Source organism: Macrobrachium nipponense, chromosome 5 (assembly GCF_015104395.2).
Source record: "Macrobrachium nipponense isolate FS-2020 chromosome 5, ASM1510439v2, whole genome shotgun sequence".
NCBI lineage: Eukaryota > Metazoa > Arthropoda > Malacostraca > Decapoda > Palaemonidae > Macrobrachium > Macrobrachium nipponense.
In genome coordinates, this window is record NC_061107.1 from 77,082,551 (window position 1) to 77,101,873 (window position 19,323).

At 36.3% G+C, this 19,323-nt stretch overlaps 2 protein-coding genes across 10 annotated transcripts in view; one reads left to right on the top strand and one right to left on the bottom strand.

Moving 5' to 3' along the window:
• Positions 1-19,323, bottom strand: part of LOC135215424 (peroxisomal trans-2-enoyl-CoA reductase-like) — a 468,052-nt gene that overhangs the window by 442,268 nt on the left and 6,461 nt on the right. The window lies entirely within an intron of this gene.
• Positions 1-19,323, top strand: part of LOC135215426 (uncharacterized) — a 196,097-nt gene that overhangs the window by 163,867 nt on the left and 12,907 nt on the right. For 2 of the 5 annotated variants that reach the window (XM_064250064.1, XM_064250063.1), the window contains 3 exons: positions 6,718-6,962; positions 12,366-12,596; positions 19,063-19,134. In XM_064250064.1, the coding sequence (XP_064106134.1) occupies positions 6,718-6,962; positions 12,366-12,596; positions 19,063-19,134 (548 nt within the window). The remainder of the gene's footprint in view (positions 1-6,717; positions 6,963-12,365; positions 12,597-19,062; positions 19,135-19,323) is intronic. The other 3 variants (XM_064250066.1, XM_064250065.1, XM_064250067.1) reach the window with 2 other exon arrangements.

Consider the following 19,323-nt stretch of genomic DNA (forward strand, 5'->3'; position numbering starts at 1 on the left):
TGACGTGATGCACTATTTTCCTCACGTGCGTAATGAGTCCGTAGTTTTAGAACTGGATTGTATGATAGAATTTAGGCCAACGGCCAAGCGCTGGGACCTACGAGGTCATTCAGCGCCGAAAGGGAAATTGACAGTAAGGAGGTTTGAATGGTGTAACAGGAAGAAAACTTCAAAGCAGTTGCACAGTGAAACAATTGCAAGGGAGGGCGGAAAGTTAGACGGAAGAAAGAGAATATGAACGAAGGTACAGTAAAAGGAATGAAAGGTTGCAGCCAGGGGCCGAGGGGACGTTGCAAAGAACCTTAGGTCATGCCCACGGTGGACGTGAGGTGCACTGACGGCACTAGCCCGCTACGGGGGTTTGTGGTTTAAGTTTCCTGCGAAAGAAAACTACGGAGATGGTTTTATCTGTCCGCCCTCAGATCTTAAAAACGACTGAGGCTGGTGGGCTGCAAATAGGTACATTGGTCATCCACCCTCCAAGCATCAAGCATACAAAATTGCAGCCCTCTAGTCTTAGCAGTTTTTATTCTATTTAAGGTTTAATGTCAACCATAATAGTCCGCCTGGCAACGATATAGGACAAGCCACCACTGGGCCGTTGTTGAAGCTTCATGGGCCGCCGCTCATACAGCGTTATACCGAGACCACCGAAAGATACATCTGTTTGCGATGCCTTTGATTATACTCTGTACAGACAACTCTATTGTTCGGCTCATTTTTTACTTTTTTATATTTGTTTTCCAGATGTAGACAGCAATATTATTATTATTATTATTGATGTAGACATCAATATTATTATTATTGATGTAGAGAGCAATATTATTATTATTATTGATGTAGACAGCAATATTGTTATTATTATTATTATTTATTACTATGCTATTATCATTATTATCAAAACCGTTACCAGAAATGAAAGTCTTTATCATCTAATCATCATCCAAAACCGTATCCTCACCTGGTAAATGGACGAGAAAAACTTTTAATTTCCACTGGCATACTGCTGTATCCTTGGATGAATATAAAACACTGTTACGCTTCCCTACTAATGTGAGTGAGATGCCAAATGAGTTTCATGCATAAAAGAAAAAAAGAGAAATACATTTTCATCCTCCACTTCAATCATTTTTGTATTGACTGAAATCATTTAATGACGCGTATATCTAACTAGATATTATTTCTGTTCACGCTGCTGTTATCAATATAACTCACACTGATATGTCGACAGCTTTGCATGCTTAAAACTACAAAATGATTATGATTATAATTATCATACGTGATGAGTTATTTTACAAAGTATATAAATCCAGACCGGACCTATATTTGTGTGCTTTGAAGGAGGAAGGGGGTTCAGATATAAGGCTGCCGATCAATGTTATCTAAAACTATAGATATGAAATCTAGATTCGCCGCATCCTCCGTCGAATATAAAGACAGATTTCCAAAGCTGTGTAACATTTCTTTGTGAGTAAATCACACACACACACACAAATATATATATATTATATATATATATATATATATATATATATAATATACACACACTCACACACACGTGTATATATATATATATATATATATATATATATATATATATATATATCTAGTTTCGAAGTATCAAATATGACTTTTCTCCATGCCAACGATAGATAAGATAATGTTACCTGTTTAACGGCAGAAAAGAATCTGCTTATACCGAGTGAGCGTGTGGAGACTACCAGCCCAAACCCAAACAATAACCACGACGTATATATATATATATATATATATATATATATATAATATATAATATATATATATATATATATAATATATATATTATATATATATATATATATATATATATATATATATATATATATATACTTACTATCATAAACAGCCTGGCCCTTTGTGTTTCCGAGGTTTCTTTGTACCATTATGTAAGTTACATTTCCTTGTCTTTCCTTTGATATTTTTAAACCAAAAGACTAGGTTTCACTTTTTCTAACCGAGGTCCACCTACGACCCCGGCCACCTCCCTACTCCGACTTTTCTTTTTTTTAACATTTTTCTTTTTATCTGTCTCTCCAGACCCCACCATTTGTTCAACTGTTTGCCATTTATTTGAGTGCTGGACTGAATTTCCACGGATTAACATCACACAGAACAGTTTCCTGACTTTCCTTTCGACAAGGACTTTATTGTAGTACATCAATGTATGTATGTATGTATGTATGGGCAACTTTGTTTTATGAATGATGAAATATAAGACGCAGACTGATAACACGAAGTGCATTTACAAAAGCAAGAAAAATAAATAAATAAATAAAATAAACAAAAAAATTCAAGTAAATAAAAAATTCTTGCCATATACAAAAAAACAATTCCTTCAAAAAAAATGGTATCAAACACTTGATAATTAGCAAAAAATATTAAATACGCAGTTAATCAATGAGGAAAACACAAACAAATGCACAATAAAAGCTCAATGGCTGTTAGCAAAAGTGAATACAACTGCTACACTCCAAGCCTTGTGACCTATTACCGAGTAAATATGGGACCTATTACCGAGTATAAATATGTAGGAAAATATTGACGAACTCAAATACAGTAATTAGAAAAGAATTCCTTGAGAATGTCGCCGATACATTATACAAGAAAATGACTGCACTTGTTCAGTACTTCTGTAAAAACGCGCAGGCACCAAGAAACCATCACTAAGAGGAAGATGTTAAGTGAGAGGGAGATCATGAGGATGATGTTAAGTGAGAGGGAGATTATGAGGATGATGTTAAGTGAGAGGGAGATCATAAATGTTAATCTGCTTCCAGGAGATGCATTTTCTAATTTCGTAAATGTCTCATACAAGCGTGATGTTATTCGGCAAGATACACCCTCTAAATCCCTGCTAGGTTTGGACACACTGAGAAAGGGTGAACAAGGCGAGCTACCCAACCCAAAAGCAAAAACTTTCTCTTCATGGAAATCCGACAGAAATGGAAACGAAAGGTCACGACTTGACGACACGTTCCATACCAGAGTGGGCCGCATTTTTCCAGAGATGTAACAGAGTACCGGGACGGACCTTTCCCTGGAAAAAAGCGGGAGGCCATATCTTGAAAACTAACCACAGAATTTTCGTGAAAATAATCTCATTATGTTTTTCCCACATCCAAATTACATGGTTTTAATAGAATAACTTAACCTAACCTAAGGGCATGGCAAAAAAGTTGAGGCTGGTGCAATACTATAGTAAATTCACATCAGCCGTGCATCTGATGTCTAGGCCAGTCCCTTACGACGCTCCTGATTGGGTGCTGATAAGTCAATCACAGGGCTGGAAACTCTCAAGTCTCTCTCAAGAGAGTTCACATAGGCAGGATGTATGTTCCACTTCTCCTGAGGGATACTTCTTTCAAAAGTATACCTCAGGAGAGATGGAACATACATCCTGCCTAAGTGGACTCTCTCTCGAGACTGAGAGTTTCCAGCCCTGTGATTGACTTATCGGCAGCCAATCAGGAGCGTCGTAAGGGACGGGCCTAGATATCAGATGCACGGTTGATGTGAATCTACAATAGTATATACAACTCAGGAAGCTAAAATGAGCATTGCATTGGTAAGAAGGGATGAAAATGTCTAAATACCAAGGTTTAAAACTACTACTTTATGGGTGTCTAAGACACGTGGAATGATATAAAAAAAATAAATAAAAAAACATTATCAAAAAGACAATGCTACTTCTCTGGAAAACCCACCAACCAGCAACTAATGCACAAAAATATTATCAAAAGGACAATGTTACTTCTCTGAAAACCCCACCAAGCAGCAACTAACGCACAATATCTAAGAGCCCAACCTCAGATGAAAAATACACAAGCGTGAATTATATGAAGATACTTACATAACTCTAAGTAACTATTACTAAAAATAGACATTTTGAGACCGCTTTCTTTTTTCTTTCAATCCACACCCACGCGTCCAGATTTTATTTTTTTGAACTTTATAGGAATTGATTGAATTATATGAAAAAGAATGTAAGTTTTCATTCAACAGGATACATTACTCGGAAAATTTTGATACGGCCAAGAGAAAATTCTCTACCATCAGTTTGAAGCAATCAGTACGTGGAATTTTTTGAAATCCTAATATTAAAATATATTCCTCGTAGTTACTTCAAAAGAAAGTATCAAGAATTATTCCTTACGGCGTAATATGGTTAAGGTGTTTAGATGACGTATGTAGAAGTCCGGACAGATGTAATTACATTCTTTGGCGAATTAAAAGAATTAATTCCATCGCAAAAATTCTTTAAAGAATTGGGAAATTACAGTATCCTACCTTTCTAGGACTGCCGCTTGCATGAGAGATAACAATGGTTTAACTTTAACGTATACTGAAATCCTAGTATTTCTGCACATGCTCGTTTTTATTTCACCACAGAAATAGAGTGATGAAACTGGTTTTCACATCCATGTATTGAAAAGAGCTTTACGTGCATTTAGCCCTGAATAAATTGATGACGAAATAGAAGTCATTTGAAATATTGGCGAGGAATTAAAATATCTTGTTGTGGTTGACAATACATTGAGAGCGAATTTTTTTTATCATATTAACAGAAAGATAACGCAATACCTGTTTGCACTATCTTATGCAGGAATTCTAAAGACCTTCCCCCTTTACTTATACTACCAAACTTACCCATCTACGATGGGTGATGAAATACGGGTGCAGAAGTGAAAAATTTATATGTACTATTTGTTCAGCAATATTGAAATAAGGGCGATTTTTATACATACCTACTACAGAACCTCTTTGTACACAATACTATCAGTTTGTCCACAACTTAATTTCAAGTTGGCAGAGTCAGTTGCTCTGCTCATCGCCACATACAGTTGGCCATGCGTGAGCATGGGTGACGGCAGAAACACACCAACACGATCCAAAGTCTGGCCCTGCGACTTGTTTGCAGTGAATGAGAAGGCCAGGTTGATGGGAAACTGCCTGCGCCGTAACTGGAATGGAAACTGGTTGTCCAAAGGCATCAGAGGAATCCGGGGGATGAACAGACGTTTGCTGGTGTGAGGGCCCGTTGCTATCACTGCTTCGATGACGTGGAAGTTTAGCTCCATAACAGTGTACCTCGTTCCGTTGCAATGTCCATTGGCAGGATCGAAATTCAACATTACCGGGCAGTACTTCTTCAACGTTATTTAGTGCACTGGCAGTCCCAATGGATTTAAGTTATTAAAAAAATCTTGCGGATATTGATGATAATTTTCATCTTCTATTGTGTCTGAGCTGAAATATTTGCGACTTTCTCCGGGGAAGTTGTACAGAAATTATGTATGAAAATTCGTAAAGTAACTAAGTCTACGGGAATAATCAGCCTCGTTTCATGGCCAGAAACAGCTCCGTTTCAGGGAATCCCTTCTCACCCCCACCCCCTACAAAGGAGGGGGGTAGGTTGGATGAAACCCCATTACAAACCATCTTAGGGGTCCCCACCATAACCGTGCCAAGTTTCAGGTCCATCTGACCAGCCGTTTGGCCGTGATTGAATGACAGACAGACAGACATTACGCCCATTACAGTATGATAACTTTAATGATGTGGATTTTCAAAACAACGTGCCTCTTTAGAATACACATACGCACAAAGTATGTGTAAATGTATGCGTCCTATATCTGCATGTGTACGAGGCAGATATAAGAGGCTTACACTTACACAAACTTTGTCCGTATGTGTAACTGCACGCCCCTATATTTTTAAGTGTAAAAGGCATATACAGGAGGGATACACTTGCACAAACTTCGTCCGTATGTGTAACTGTATGCCTCCTATACCTGTACACAAGCAGATATAGGAGGCATACACTTACACAAACTTCGTCCGTATGTGTAACTGTATGCCTCCTATATATGCAAGTATTTTATATTACATAAACAACATAGAAATAAATTTTTACAAAAAATAAACAAAGTAAATGTTACTTTTAAACCGTTGTTCCTATATTAATGTAAAACCCGAGTCTCTAAACATCGCATAAGAAAAGTTATCAGGAAAAACGAAACTAAAACATAATCTTACTGCAACAGCTAATAACTAAAAGAAACCACAATGAGAAACGCTTTTTTTTTTTAAGGGGAAACCGCTTGGGATAACAAACATAAGTGAATAATGAAACAAGAATTATTTGTAATGTATAAAACAGAGGAGGGGGAGGGGTTGCTGATGGCAGGAACACATCCTACCCTAACCCTCCCTATGCTAGGATACCACTTCCCACTGGTGGTCAGGGGAGGGGTCTTCAGCCATGCTGGAACCCGTTTGACCTTGAGTGACGTGAGTGACAACAGGTATTTACTGGGATACATCCTAAACTAATATCTATGGACCCCTTTTAACTCAGGATGAAAAGTATAGCAGCGGTAATGAATGGGATACATCCTAACATAATATGCTGGTTGGTAGGGAGTATTTTTTATATGAAAAAAATAAATAAATAAATAAACGATGAACTTAAAGCATTATTTCCTAAGAACTTGCACCATTAATTTCAAGGTTGATCGCCCGTGGGAATTTGATGAAAAAACAATAAGTAAAGATGGTACTATTTACAATTGGGCTAAACAATGGTTCAGAAGCAAAATATATCCCAGTTTTTATTGGTCATGCTTATACATTAAGATCTTGAATATGGCAATTAATTCTTTAAACTCAAAACTTCAGATGAAACAGGGAAGGTCGGCCACTTTAAGAAAAAAAAAAAAAGTGCAGGGGCGTGCGACGATCGTTTGTTTATACATCCCTTCTCAAAAGAGCGACGCATCCATCGTTCCAGGTTCAGTGAAAGGTTGCAACATGAGGACCAAGGAGGTCGGCGTTTGTCTTCATGTTTACCTCGAGAGGGACTTCCTCTCCATGGAGCGCATCGTCTACCCTTTGAAGAACGCTCAGAGACGGGAGATATACAGGTGAGCTGCTTTTTACAGGTGAGTCGGTGTCTAGGTCGATTTATTTTTCATCTTTGTTTTACGGGTGAGTTGGTGTCTTGTTGGATTTTTTTTTTTTTTACAAGTTAGTTAGTTCTTGTTCGATTTTGTTTTTTTTACAAGTTGGTGTCTTTTTCGATTTTTTTTACAAGTGTGTTGGTGTCTTGTTCGATTTTTTTTTTTACAAGTGAGTTGGTGTCTTGTTCGATTTTTTTTCTTTTTCTTTTTTTACAAGTGAGCTGGTGTCTTGTTCGATTTTTTTAATTTTTTTTTTTTTTTCGATTTGTTTTTACGATGTTGGTTCTTGTTCGATTTTTTTATCTTTTTTTTTATAAATGAGTCGGTGTCTTGTTCGATTTTTTAATCTTTTTTTTTACAAGTGAGCTGGTGTCTTGTTCGATTTTTTATCTTTTATTTTTTTACAAGTGAGCTGGTGTATTGTTCGATTTTTTTTTTACAAGTGAGCTGGTGTCTTTTTTTGGTTCAATTTGTTTTTACGACTTGGTTCTTGTTCGATTTTCAGATTTTTTTTTACGAGTTGGTGTCTTGTTCGTTCTTTTTTTTATTTTTATTTTCTTTTATTATAAGTGAGTTGGTGTGTCTTGTTCCCCCCCCGATTCCTTTGTTTTTCTTTTTTTTCCCCTTTTATTATAAGTTGAGTTGGTGTTCTTGATTCGATCCTTTTTTTTTTTCTTTTTTTATTTTGATTAAAGTGAGTTGGTTGTCCTTGTTCATTCTTTTTTTTTTTGGTCTTATTTCGATTTTTTTCTTTTGTTTTCTTTATTATAAGAGTGAGTTGGTGTCTTGTTTTTTTTCTATCTTTTTTTTTTTGGTCTTGTTCGATCTTTTTTTATCTTTATCTTCTTTTTTTAAAAAATGAATTGGCGTCTTGTTCGATTTTTTATCATTTTTTTTACAAGTGAGTTGATGTTTTGTTCGATCTTTTTTTATCTTTTTTTACAAGTGAGTAGGTGTCTTGTTCGATCTTTTTTTTTCTCTTTTTACAAGTGAGGTGGTGTCTTCTTCGATTTTTCTTATCTTTATTTTTTCTTTTTTTTTTTTTTTTTTTTTACAGGTGAGTTGGCGCCTTGTTCAATTTTCTTTTTAATGCCCGTTTTGTCTTTGCGGTCGTAAGGGCAGAATGTTCGTATTTACTATTCAATACATTTCATATAAAAGAGCCATCTCTTTTATATGAAATGTTCACGCGTACGCATTGCATGGCTACTGAAAATCAATGTTTTTTGCTGAAGCCGGCCTTCAGGCTTCTAATTATCCAGCCTACACAGCAGAAAAATAAACTGCACTGAAATGTATCCAAATTCAAGTGAAAAAGATCCATTTATTCATCTGCCATAAAAGAACTTTTCCTCCCAACAGCCGTAATTGTGGTTCAGGGTGAGTATGGGTTACCACTGTGACAATTTTCACATAATTTCAGTCTGTACTTACTAAGTCTATCTTTCATTACCCTTCCGAAAACTCCTACGCTAGATGAGTATGCATAACTGTCGCCATGTTGTATTCCATTCCAACATTACGTTCTATAATAATCCAACAAGGAGTGATCCGACCTCCAGCTTACATGCGGCGCGTGCTAAAATCTATGGTCAAACAGTTGTTTCACCTACGAAATTTAAATTAAATGCGGTACTATATTTTATTAGAAATGATTGTTCTGTACTGTTTAAGGTGCACATTATATATTTTCTACATTTTTATTGTAATGAATAAATCATAAATATCCTACCCAAAAATTCCTGTACCTGTAACTCAACGCGAAACACCTTTCTCAGAGCTTTTTAGGCTTTCCTACCCCCTCCCCAACAAGAACAACAGCAGCAACAACAACAACAACACCAAAGTAGTTTGTAGGCTTACTCGCCGAGTAAGCAAAAATGTACAGAAAATGTAAAACGTAAGAAAGAAATAGACGCTGTTTAACTACTCCACAAACCTATTCCAACACACAAACAAAAGTTGACGAGAAAACCCACAACCGTGAATATACGGAAACTATACGGAAGCGAAACGCCAGTTCTCGCAACGTCTCGCGACCATAAACCCCGAAAATGCCTGAACTTCAGAGCTTCTAGTATAATAAAAGGAGAGATATTACCCCCCAGGAATGATGATACCACCTCGTATAGACCTAGACGAAGCAGCAGCTTACGGCATGGCAAGTTTTGTCATAAATCCTTCAGAAATTCCCCGTCATAATCAAGGCCTCAGAGTGAATTTAGGTGAAGTGTGAATTCGCAATCGGTCATGCAATGATACAACGATCGATATGTCATCCTTTTCCACGCGCATCGCTTTTCACGTCACTTTAACGAATGCGCAAGTAATGCAAATAAAGAACTGGGGAGCGCGACATACATGACACACTATTCAAATTCTGGATTTCCATTTTCGATGCGTTTTGTCCGACCTGTATCAGCTGTATTGCTCTGGAACGGTGTGGACTTCACGCTGTAAAAGTTACGTGACATGACATGAGTTGAATAGGACACTGCGATACTATTCTTAATCTGGAATAAACGTTGTGAGAAAAATAGTATGGGAGTATATAGATATATCTTCAAGGTGTTAACGTTATAAGATATTATCATTGTCGTAAAAGTTACAAGCGTTAGTTGTGTGCGATTATAATGAAATGTAAATAATAAAGTTGGCACGGATGCAATTACTGGTGCTCGAAAACTCATTATTGTGGAAGTGTGCATTACGCTGAAACCGAGATTGAAGCTATGCCAATCTGACTTCAAGAAAAAAATCTTAATTTATGGCATAAACTGGTACTGTAGTTCGTATTTTAAAACTTTGAGATCTCTCTCTCTCTCTTTCTCATATATATATATATATATATATATATATATATATATATATATATATATATATATATATATATATATATAAGTTTGCCAACATATATATATATATAATATATATATATATATATATATATATATATATATATAAGAGAGATTGAGAGAGAGAGAGAGAGAGATGAGTACGAGAGAGAGAGAGAGAGAGAGATGGCTCAAAGTTCTAAAATACAAACTACAGTACCAGTTTATGCCGTAAATTAAAAATTTTTCTTCAAAGTCAGATTGGCATAGCTTCGAACTCTGTTTCAGCGTAATGGCCACTCCCCCAAAAATGAGTTTTCGACCACCAGTAATAATTATATCCGTGCGAACTTTATTATTTACGTTTCATCATAATCGTACACAACTAATGCTTGTAACTTTTACGACAATGATGACAATATCTTATAACGTTAACACCTTGACTCCCTCTTACGGAGTAATTATTTCCTTAATGGGCGGTACTTTACCCCGCGATGACAGTTATGTTCATCTTGCGCCATCAAACTGGCAGAGAAACGCTCGTCAATTTCCCGCCTTCGAATTACGGCAGATCGTCATCTTCGAAGCAAGGAGGAAGCGAATAACACATGATTACTTCTTCCCCTCTACCAACCCCTTTCCCCTTTTCCTCCCGAGTGCAGAGGAAAAAAGGGGGAAGGGGGAAGGAGGGGAGGAGGGAAGGAGGGTTAAAACTTCCTGTGCGACATCATTAAACTATAATTCGATTACACGTAAGAGGAGTTTTGAGAGTTAAAAAGGGGTCTTAGTGGGATGGTTCAAGACAACGTCCATAACGAAATGAGATGGTGGTGGAGGTGGAGGATGGGTTCTGTGGTGGGTGAAGTGAATGAAAGTTAAAAACACGACGTTAATGAACGATTTGGAATAGAAATATAAAATTTATGCCAAAGGCCAATTGCTGGGACGCATGAGGTCATCCGATGCTGAAAGGGAAACTTGATTAGTTAAGGAGGTTATAAAAGTGTGACAGGATGAAATTGCACAATGAAACAATTGTTTGCAGATGGTGGGAAGTAAGATGAAAGAAAGATAAGACGAAAGGAGGTCCAGTAAAAGGAATGTAGCTAGGGACCCTAGCTTGTACGCTCCAAAGAACCTTAAGTAATGCCTACAGTGCACCGTTTGAGGCGTTTGTTTGTATGATGTTTTTACGTTGCATGGAACCAGTGGTTATTCAGCAACGGGACCAACGGCTTTACGTGACTTCCGGACCACGTCGAGAGTGAACTTCTTTTACCAGAAAGACACATCTCTCAACCCTCAGTGGAATGCCCGAGAATCGAACTCGCAGCCACCGAGGTAGCAGGCCAAGACTATACCGATCACGCCACAGAGGCGCCTCTGCGTGAGGCGCACTGAGGATGGCACTAACCCCCTACGGGAACTGAACGATATGGAGCAGGAAAAGATGCCAAGTCATTTCACGGAATGTGTGTCACTTGCTCTACCTCTCGATAAATTGGGGTGGGTTTGAAAAGCGTCACAAATATTCATATTAATTCACATGTCATATACCGAAACCCTCGTGACACGGATGATCCAAGTTGGTAGACTGCTGCAAATGTATTGGAAAAAGCAGCAGTTCATCCAAGATTTCCCCAAAATGACGCTCTCTTACCTCTTAATTACTTACTTGTCTTATAACTGGGAAAAATCACATTCATCTTCACAATGTAGCTAATTTTTATTCATATATCCTCTAGTCTTTAAGTTGTTTTACGCGAAATGTAGTGACTGTGGAAGGGGTACTCTCTCTCTCTCTCTCTCTCTCTCTCTGCCCAAAGCCCTATCAGGTCCCAAGTCTTCACTCTCTGTCTGACATTGAATAAGATACCAAAACCTCATAAGCAATAAAAATAAAAGAATTTTACTAAATACACACACACACACACAAGCACAAAACACCAGTGGAAATTTTTTAGACAGCCTGAATATCATCTATTCAAGTTGAATTGTACAGCAGACTTCGATGGCTTCTATCTTTAAGCAAATTAATATCATGATAGTCATGAAAGCATTATAGGAACAGGATAAACAGTTCTTCATAGATAATACTCGAACGTACGGTAGTCTGAAGTTTATAAACAACCCTTGAAACTTTCCAGTAAAAAAATATATATATATAAAAAATCTATAAATTTTTTTTACTTATTTACGACACGGCATGTACTAATAAATATTGCAAGCCTAAACCCCCCAAAGTACCTCTGTCAGCAAATGTTATTCATAACCAAGGTTTGCGTGCAATAATGTTATTTGAAAAAAAAATCTTTGCAATAAACACTTTCTGTGATATAACATTACCACTGCAATACACATTTCCTAATGATATAACGTATCATATCAACGGCTTAATATGAAAGGATGGTATGTACCAGGTTAGAATAAGAATTCCACGAAGTGTAATAATTAAGAACACCTGGGGGAGCTCTCAACGACGAGCGCCTCTTCTCACATAAATTAGGCCTAATCCTGAAACTTGACATTGCAGCTACAGACAGGCCCCTCCAAAACTACCAGAACTGGATGAAGTGCTGAACGCAACCCAAGGGGCTCAGGGGGACGTGACGTACGAGCTTCAAGGGCGTCACCAACACCGCCTCAGGAAGGATGGGTCCTCCTGGAGGAGGGTGAAGAGGAGCCGTCCGGAAAACTACGCAGTCATCGATACCTACGGACAACACGGCTGGGTCGAGGGGCCTGAGTTGGAGGACTACTGCAGGTAAGGTGGATTACTCCAAAAATGGTACTATATCTTAGTTTTCCCAGACCACTGAGCTGATTAATAGCTCTCCTAGGGCTGCCCCGAAGGATGAGATAGTTTATCGTGGCCAGGAACCAATTGGTCACCTAGCAACGGGACCTATTGCGGGATCCGAACCACATTACATCGAGAAATTAATTTCTATCACCAGAAATAAATTCCTCTGATTCCGCGTCAAAAATGGTATACGTAGAATACAACTTTCGTCCAAGACGAAGATCTGTCGATGAATGAATGAATTGGCTACGTAAGTGATTCAGTCATTAAAACACAAGGGAAGGAGAGAGAGAGAGAGAGAGAGTTACAAGGATTAGGATGTCTCAAAGACTTTTTAGTCCATCCATAGAGGAGACATCGTGTGCTCACTTATCTCTAGGAGCAGGTTTTAATGTTCATTCACAGTGTCCTAATGATTTTGTCTAGCTTTCTTTTAAACTCTTCCACACTGCTGCTGTTTACAACTTCTGTTGGCAAGAGAGAGAGAGAGAGAGAGAGAGAGAGGAGAGAGAGAGAGAGAGAGAGAGAGTAATGACTGAAGAACGTAAATATAAGGACAGAAACGTTAATATACGAAATAACTTGAGAGGAAAAGACACAAATGTTGAGGTGCTGGCTGGGCAAATTGCAATCCTCTGTCAATGGGGTGATTCAGCTTTTTGATGATGAGAAAGTAGGGGACTGAAGAATTGTTTGTCTGAATATAGTTAGTTATTTTATTGACAAAAAAATATACAATTATTAGTACAAATTTGTCCACAAAGAGACGTAATACAAAATAAAGTGGACAGTAATCTCTTCTGTTCTTGCAAGTACAGTGATGCTCAAATCTCATGCGACATGACTCCACAGGATTTCGTTCAAAATTCACGAACTGGCAACCTAGCATGCTCCATATTTATCTTTTACTTCAATGCGAAAACACGATTATCGCATACACTAAAGTCATAATATGTTTAATAAGAGTGATATCTGTAATATATTTAAAAATTGTAAGAAAATGTCACGTGTAGCCAAATTTTGGAAAAACCCTTAAGAAACATTTTCACAACTTTCGTTCACTCATTACTGAAGCATTTGACCATAGCGAAGTCGCCATCAAACCTCAGTTCAAATGTTAAGTAAATAAATTTTTAAAAAATTGTCGTAACATTAATAATGCTTCCAAGCAAACATAAAATTTGAAATAGTCATATTTGATTGCTTTTACCCTAAAACGCTGAAAAAATTTAAATATGTATATACAAAAGTAGAATGCGCCCACCGATATCAACGTGTGAGGAGCGCATGTGTGACATATCAGTGTCGGTGCAACAACAACCATCCTGGTATATAAACAGGTCTACAATGAGTAGCGACCATTGAATTATCTTGAAAACATTTACTTTATATGTGTCAAAGGAATATTTAGATTTTCATACATAATATTTGTTATCTTTCTTAAATATTTCAAAACTGATAGCATACTAGCAAATATTCGCCTATTTGTCAAAGCCAAGATATTATTCCTAGGCGTAGGTGTTATATTTCTTTACTTTACACTTAACATTCACATCTCTATATTAACAATTTCTGGCCAGAAAGCAAATGAGGTTATATGCACATTCTTGCACTTCAAGTTACCTTATGAGAGAATAAGTTTTACACCAAAAGCGAGCAGGACTTTTAAGAAAATAATATTGTAAACCAGTTGAAAAACAAGTGTTCCATATGCCTTGATATTAATACTTATGATATTTCGATTAAGAGCCATCTTCTCCATATAACCAAAATCAACATCTTTCATTCCTCAAAGAACAGGTAATCTTTACAAATAAAAACATTAGTAAAGATTACATCTCAGAAAGCTTAAATTATTTTTCTATGCCTATAAATCATTTTGCAACATACAGGCAGCTTAAACACAGCCTGAAACTTCAACATTCAAAGAAAACTGGTTGTTATTCATATTCCTCAAAGAACAGGTAATCTCAGCAAATAAATTCATTAGTAACAGATTACATCTCAGATGGCTTAGATTATTTTTTTAGGCCTATAAAACATTTTCCAACATACAGGCAGCTTAAACGCAGCCGAAATCTTCAACATTCAAATAAAACTTGTTTTAATTCATATTCATACATTGAAATTGTTGTTATGACTCTTGAGCTTATTAGGTCTACTGTCATAATGCTGCAGACATGGTTATGTTGACCAGTCCGAGGAGCATGTTAAGTGTACTTTCATTGCTGGCACCGCTTACCTTATCACACCACACTTGAACTGAGCAATGTAAAGATAAAAATAAAAATAAATTCAAATCACACAAATTAAGAATTATACCAATGCATAAAAGGGATCATATCTATTCAACCATAAGGAAAATAAGGCTAGCTGTGAATTCGCAAACTTTTCGACATGAATGACATTACAAATAAAAAAAAAGAAAAATAATAGCACTACTTGACAACATCAAGTTGAGTCTGAGAATATGGACGATACAAAATGAATAATTTCGCATGAGATTTGAGCCCCACTGTACATGGCCTACAAAGAAAAACACAACATCAAGAAAATACAGCATCAAGCGCAAATAACATAAGCCTGTAAGATCATGAAAAAAAGGGGACTTACTACAGAGTAAAAACGTTGTCACATCACTATCCAGTATCAAGTCCTAACACACAGGGAGTTTACTATGAATTTACTATACATAATCTGAGATTGTGGAAACAAAAACGTAAAAGATTAAATGAATAGAAAAGTGCCACGGGTCGATGGCATTACATGTGAGACATTGCAAAAATGGAAAGAAAATGACGAGGGTACTTCTCAGCAAAGCGATCTCACACTATCCACCCCGACACCTCAACCTCCCTCACCCCCCCACCACCTCTTCATTCAGAAGACCTGAATCTTCGTCTGTGCAAGAATTTCAAATGCGAATCAACGAAGATGACGAGGCTGAAGCAAATATGCTGGGTTACCTACTGATAACTGGACAGTGACAGGTACGTTGTTGCTATACACACACACACACACACACAATACATACATATATATATATATATATATATATATATATATATATATATATATATATATATATATATATATATCGACTAAAAAATTCCCATTCGTTTGACATATATGAAAATATATTAATTCCGAGGTAGAGCGAATTAGATATAAAAGGATATTTGTTGCTCGATGTACTATGTATATGAATCACGGTCAATGTGATAAGACACCAAACCACACACACAACATGCACCAACACCAACCACCACCCACAACATATATATATATGGATATATATATATAAATATATATATATATATAGATATAATTATAGAATGAAATTTTCAAGTGGCAGTGGTGTTTAGGCTACATTACTCGGTACCTGTGCGGTCCTGGAATTAATATTAACCTGAAGTGATGATGTTTAGGAGTTTAAGAACTTAAAACCCTATTATGTGGTAAGGAAGCTTCAAGCTATGATAATGATCGCTCGTTAACGCAAAAGGATGTAAATGAATTATATCAACTTTCTGCTATAATAAGCTTAAAAGTTTTTAAGAAAGTTTTGGAAAGAACAGATATGAAGAACTTTATAAGGTATAAAGAGGGAGAAAGGCTAATGCGCTAAACAGGAGTTTAACGCCTGAGATAAAGTACTGAGAGAGAGAGAGAGAGAGAGAGAGAGAGAGAGAGAGAGAGAGAGAGAGAGAGAGAGAGAGAATTTAAATGCTGTCGTATCCTAGCTAGCTAATGGGTGCCTTGAATGGTTGAGCAGAAGGATTGACGGAGTGTGAACGACTTAAGATTTGCGATTAATGGAATTGTAGAGCAAGGTCACTTAAGACTTGAAATTAACATATCTTCAAGTCTAATTACCTGTCGTAATTCATGTCCCTGTCCTTCTTGAGGACCCGACTCATCGGATCACGGACAAATTTTCTAATATAATAAGAATACAATGTAGTGAAAGCATTGATCATTATTTCTCCTCTTAAAAAAACGAAAGATTCCTTCTGAATAAATTAAAAACTAAAGGTACATGGCTCTTTACTGAAAGGCGTGAAAGGAGACTTTTGTTAAAGCAAAGGGACGAAAGTTTTCACTGAACAACTATCAAGTAAATTAGTATAAATGTCATACGTAAATGACATTTACGTATGTTTGCATGGTATTTGGACGTTGCATGGAACCAGTGGTTATTCAGCAACGGGACCAATAGCTTGACGTGACTTCCGAACCAAGTCGAGAGTGAGCTTCTATCACCGGAAATACACATCTCTGACTCCTCAATGGAATGCCCGAGAATCGAAGTCGCGGCCACCGAGGTGGCAAGCCAACACCATACCGACCACGCCACTGAGGAGCTGCACACATTGAAAGTGTATACATCCACAGTACATGTATATTTTCTGTGCCATAAAACTACGAGTCTATATCAAAGCCTAAGAACAGGCTATATATACATACACACACACACACACACACACACACACACACACACGTCAATATCGTACACAGGAGAAAAGAGAATAAAAGACTCTAGTAGCTCGATAATTTCGCCTTCCACTTTCCCACTGGAAAATAAAATTAACATAATTGTCAAAGTAAAAATTAGGTTTTTTAAATCATAAACAAATGGTCAAATCAGCAATTCAAACAGGTTAAAAGAGAGAACTATTCAACGATTTGGTGATTGGTCATTTAAACTTTTCTCTGAATTTGTAATGTTGGGAAACAATATGAAGGAATAAAGGGTCCAATTTATATATGTCCTGACTGATATTAAAGTTTCTTTGTTTGCTAAAACATATGCAAGCTGCTTCTAACAAATTTCTTGCAATCATATCTTTTTCTTTAAATAATGTCTGTTTTGTTCCAAAGGACAGAAGAGCCACAATTTTGTACATATAAATTCACAGCACTGTTTGGAGAGTTCTTACACAATATCGATGCTGAGAAATTCTCTTGTCGATATCTTTTCCTGTTTGTCCCAGGTAGAATTTGCCACATTCAGAAGGTATTTTGTAAACCACGCCTTCTTCTTGTTTGGGGCTGTTGCAAATAACTACTTTAAAGTTTAATAATCTCGAAGGATAAACAATATCACTGAATGAAGGGTGGAATGGGAGAACCAGAGTACTACTCATATCATATTCCTTTTTGGTGTTTGTACTATAATAAGTTTGTTTAGCTAAGAATAAACATTCCTCTATTTCCTTGATCGAAAAGTTGTTTTTCATGCCAATTCTCGTGATAATACTAATCTCGTCTAAATATTCTGGGCTAACTAGTCTAAGTGCTCTTAAAAAGTGACATCTCAAAGCCATACTTCACATTGTATGGGTCGACTTTGCATTGATCATTAGGTTGTTATTTGTACCTTTTCAGTGAATTTTGAATTTTAGGCCATTATCTGTTCTTATTATTTTAGTATCTAAAAAATTAATAGTTATTTGCTTCTTTCTTCATGGTGAATTTTATTGATGGTACTAAGGAATTAAGATCAGATAGAAATTTATCAGTGTCGTGGTTTACACTCCAAACAGTAAAAAGTGTCATCCACGTATCTAACCCAAAAAACATCATCTGGTAATATGCTGTTGGCAATACGAGTTTCATAGAATTCCATATCTAAGATGTTACACACGGAGACAACTATATATATATATATATATATATATATATATATACTATATTATATATATATATAGATATTATTATATATATATTATTAATAATAGTAGATATAATGATATACCTATTATAATAAAATATATATATATATATAGTATATATATATATGATATATATACCGTCGCCACGTATTTAACCCAAAAAAAACATCATCTGGTAATATGCTGTTGGCAATACGAGTTTCATAGAATTCCATGTAGATGTTAGGCAACACAGGAGACAAACAAAAAATATATATATATATATATATATATATATATATATATATATGTATATATATGTAAAGGCATACATACATAAACGCACATACATATATATATATAAGTAAAAAATGTTATATAAATATATATTACACAGAACATATTTACACATATATATATATATTGGTATTAGAAATATTTAATACGTGGACGCTGTACTGATGATCAACGTATCAATCTTACGCCAGTATTTGAACAACAATGCTTATTATAAAAGCCCCCCCAAAAAAAGACTAAATTCAGAATATTTTAACGGCTGCCATAAAAAGCGACTCGGAAATATGTCCCCCTTCCTGAGGTTTCTCATCTCATAATGGTCATCCTAATTATATTAATGTTAACATTCGGTAAAACTTCAAAGTAAATACCCTTTAAATTGTTTCAACTTACAGTATTGCCCCCTTTAAAAGAAAAAAAAAAGCAATGATCCCAGAGACGCAATATAAACATTAAGATATTCTCTTCCTTTACAGTCGTCTTGGTGGCGTCATCACCTGCTTCGAGGAGGTTTTGATTGGATGTGATAGCGGCTACGATTTTTTCAGGTAAGTGTTAAAAAAAAAAATTCGGAGATCACAAACCTCCGCCAAGACTGAGCTCCATACATTTCCATTCCCACCCCCGCCAAAAGATTCCCCTTATCCACATCTGGATCTCTTCCATACTTTTTAATCACTTGTTTGTTTGTATGGTGTTCGGAAGTTGCATGGAACCAGTGGATATTCAGCATCAGG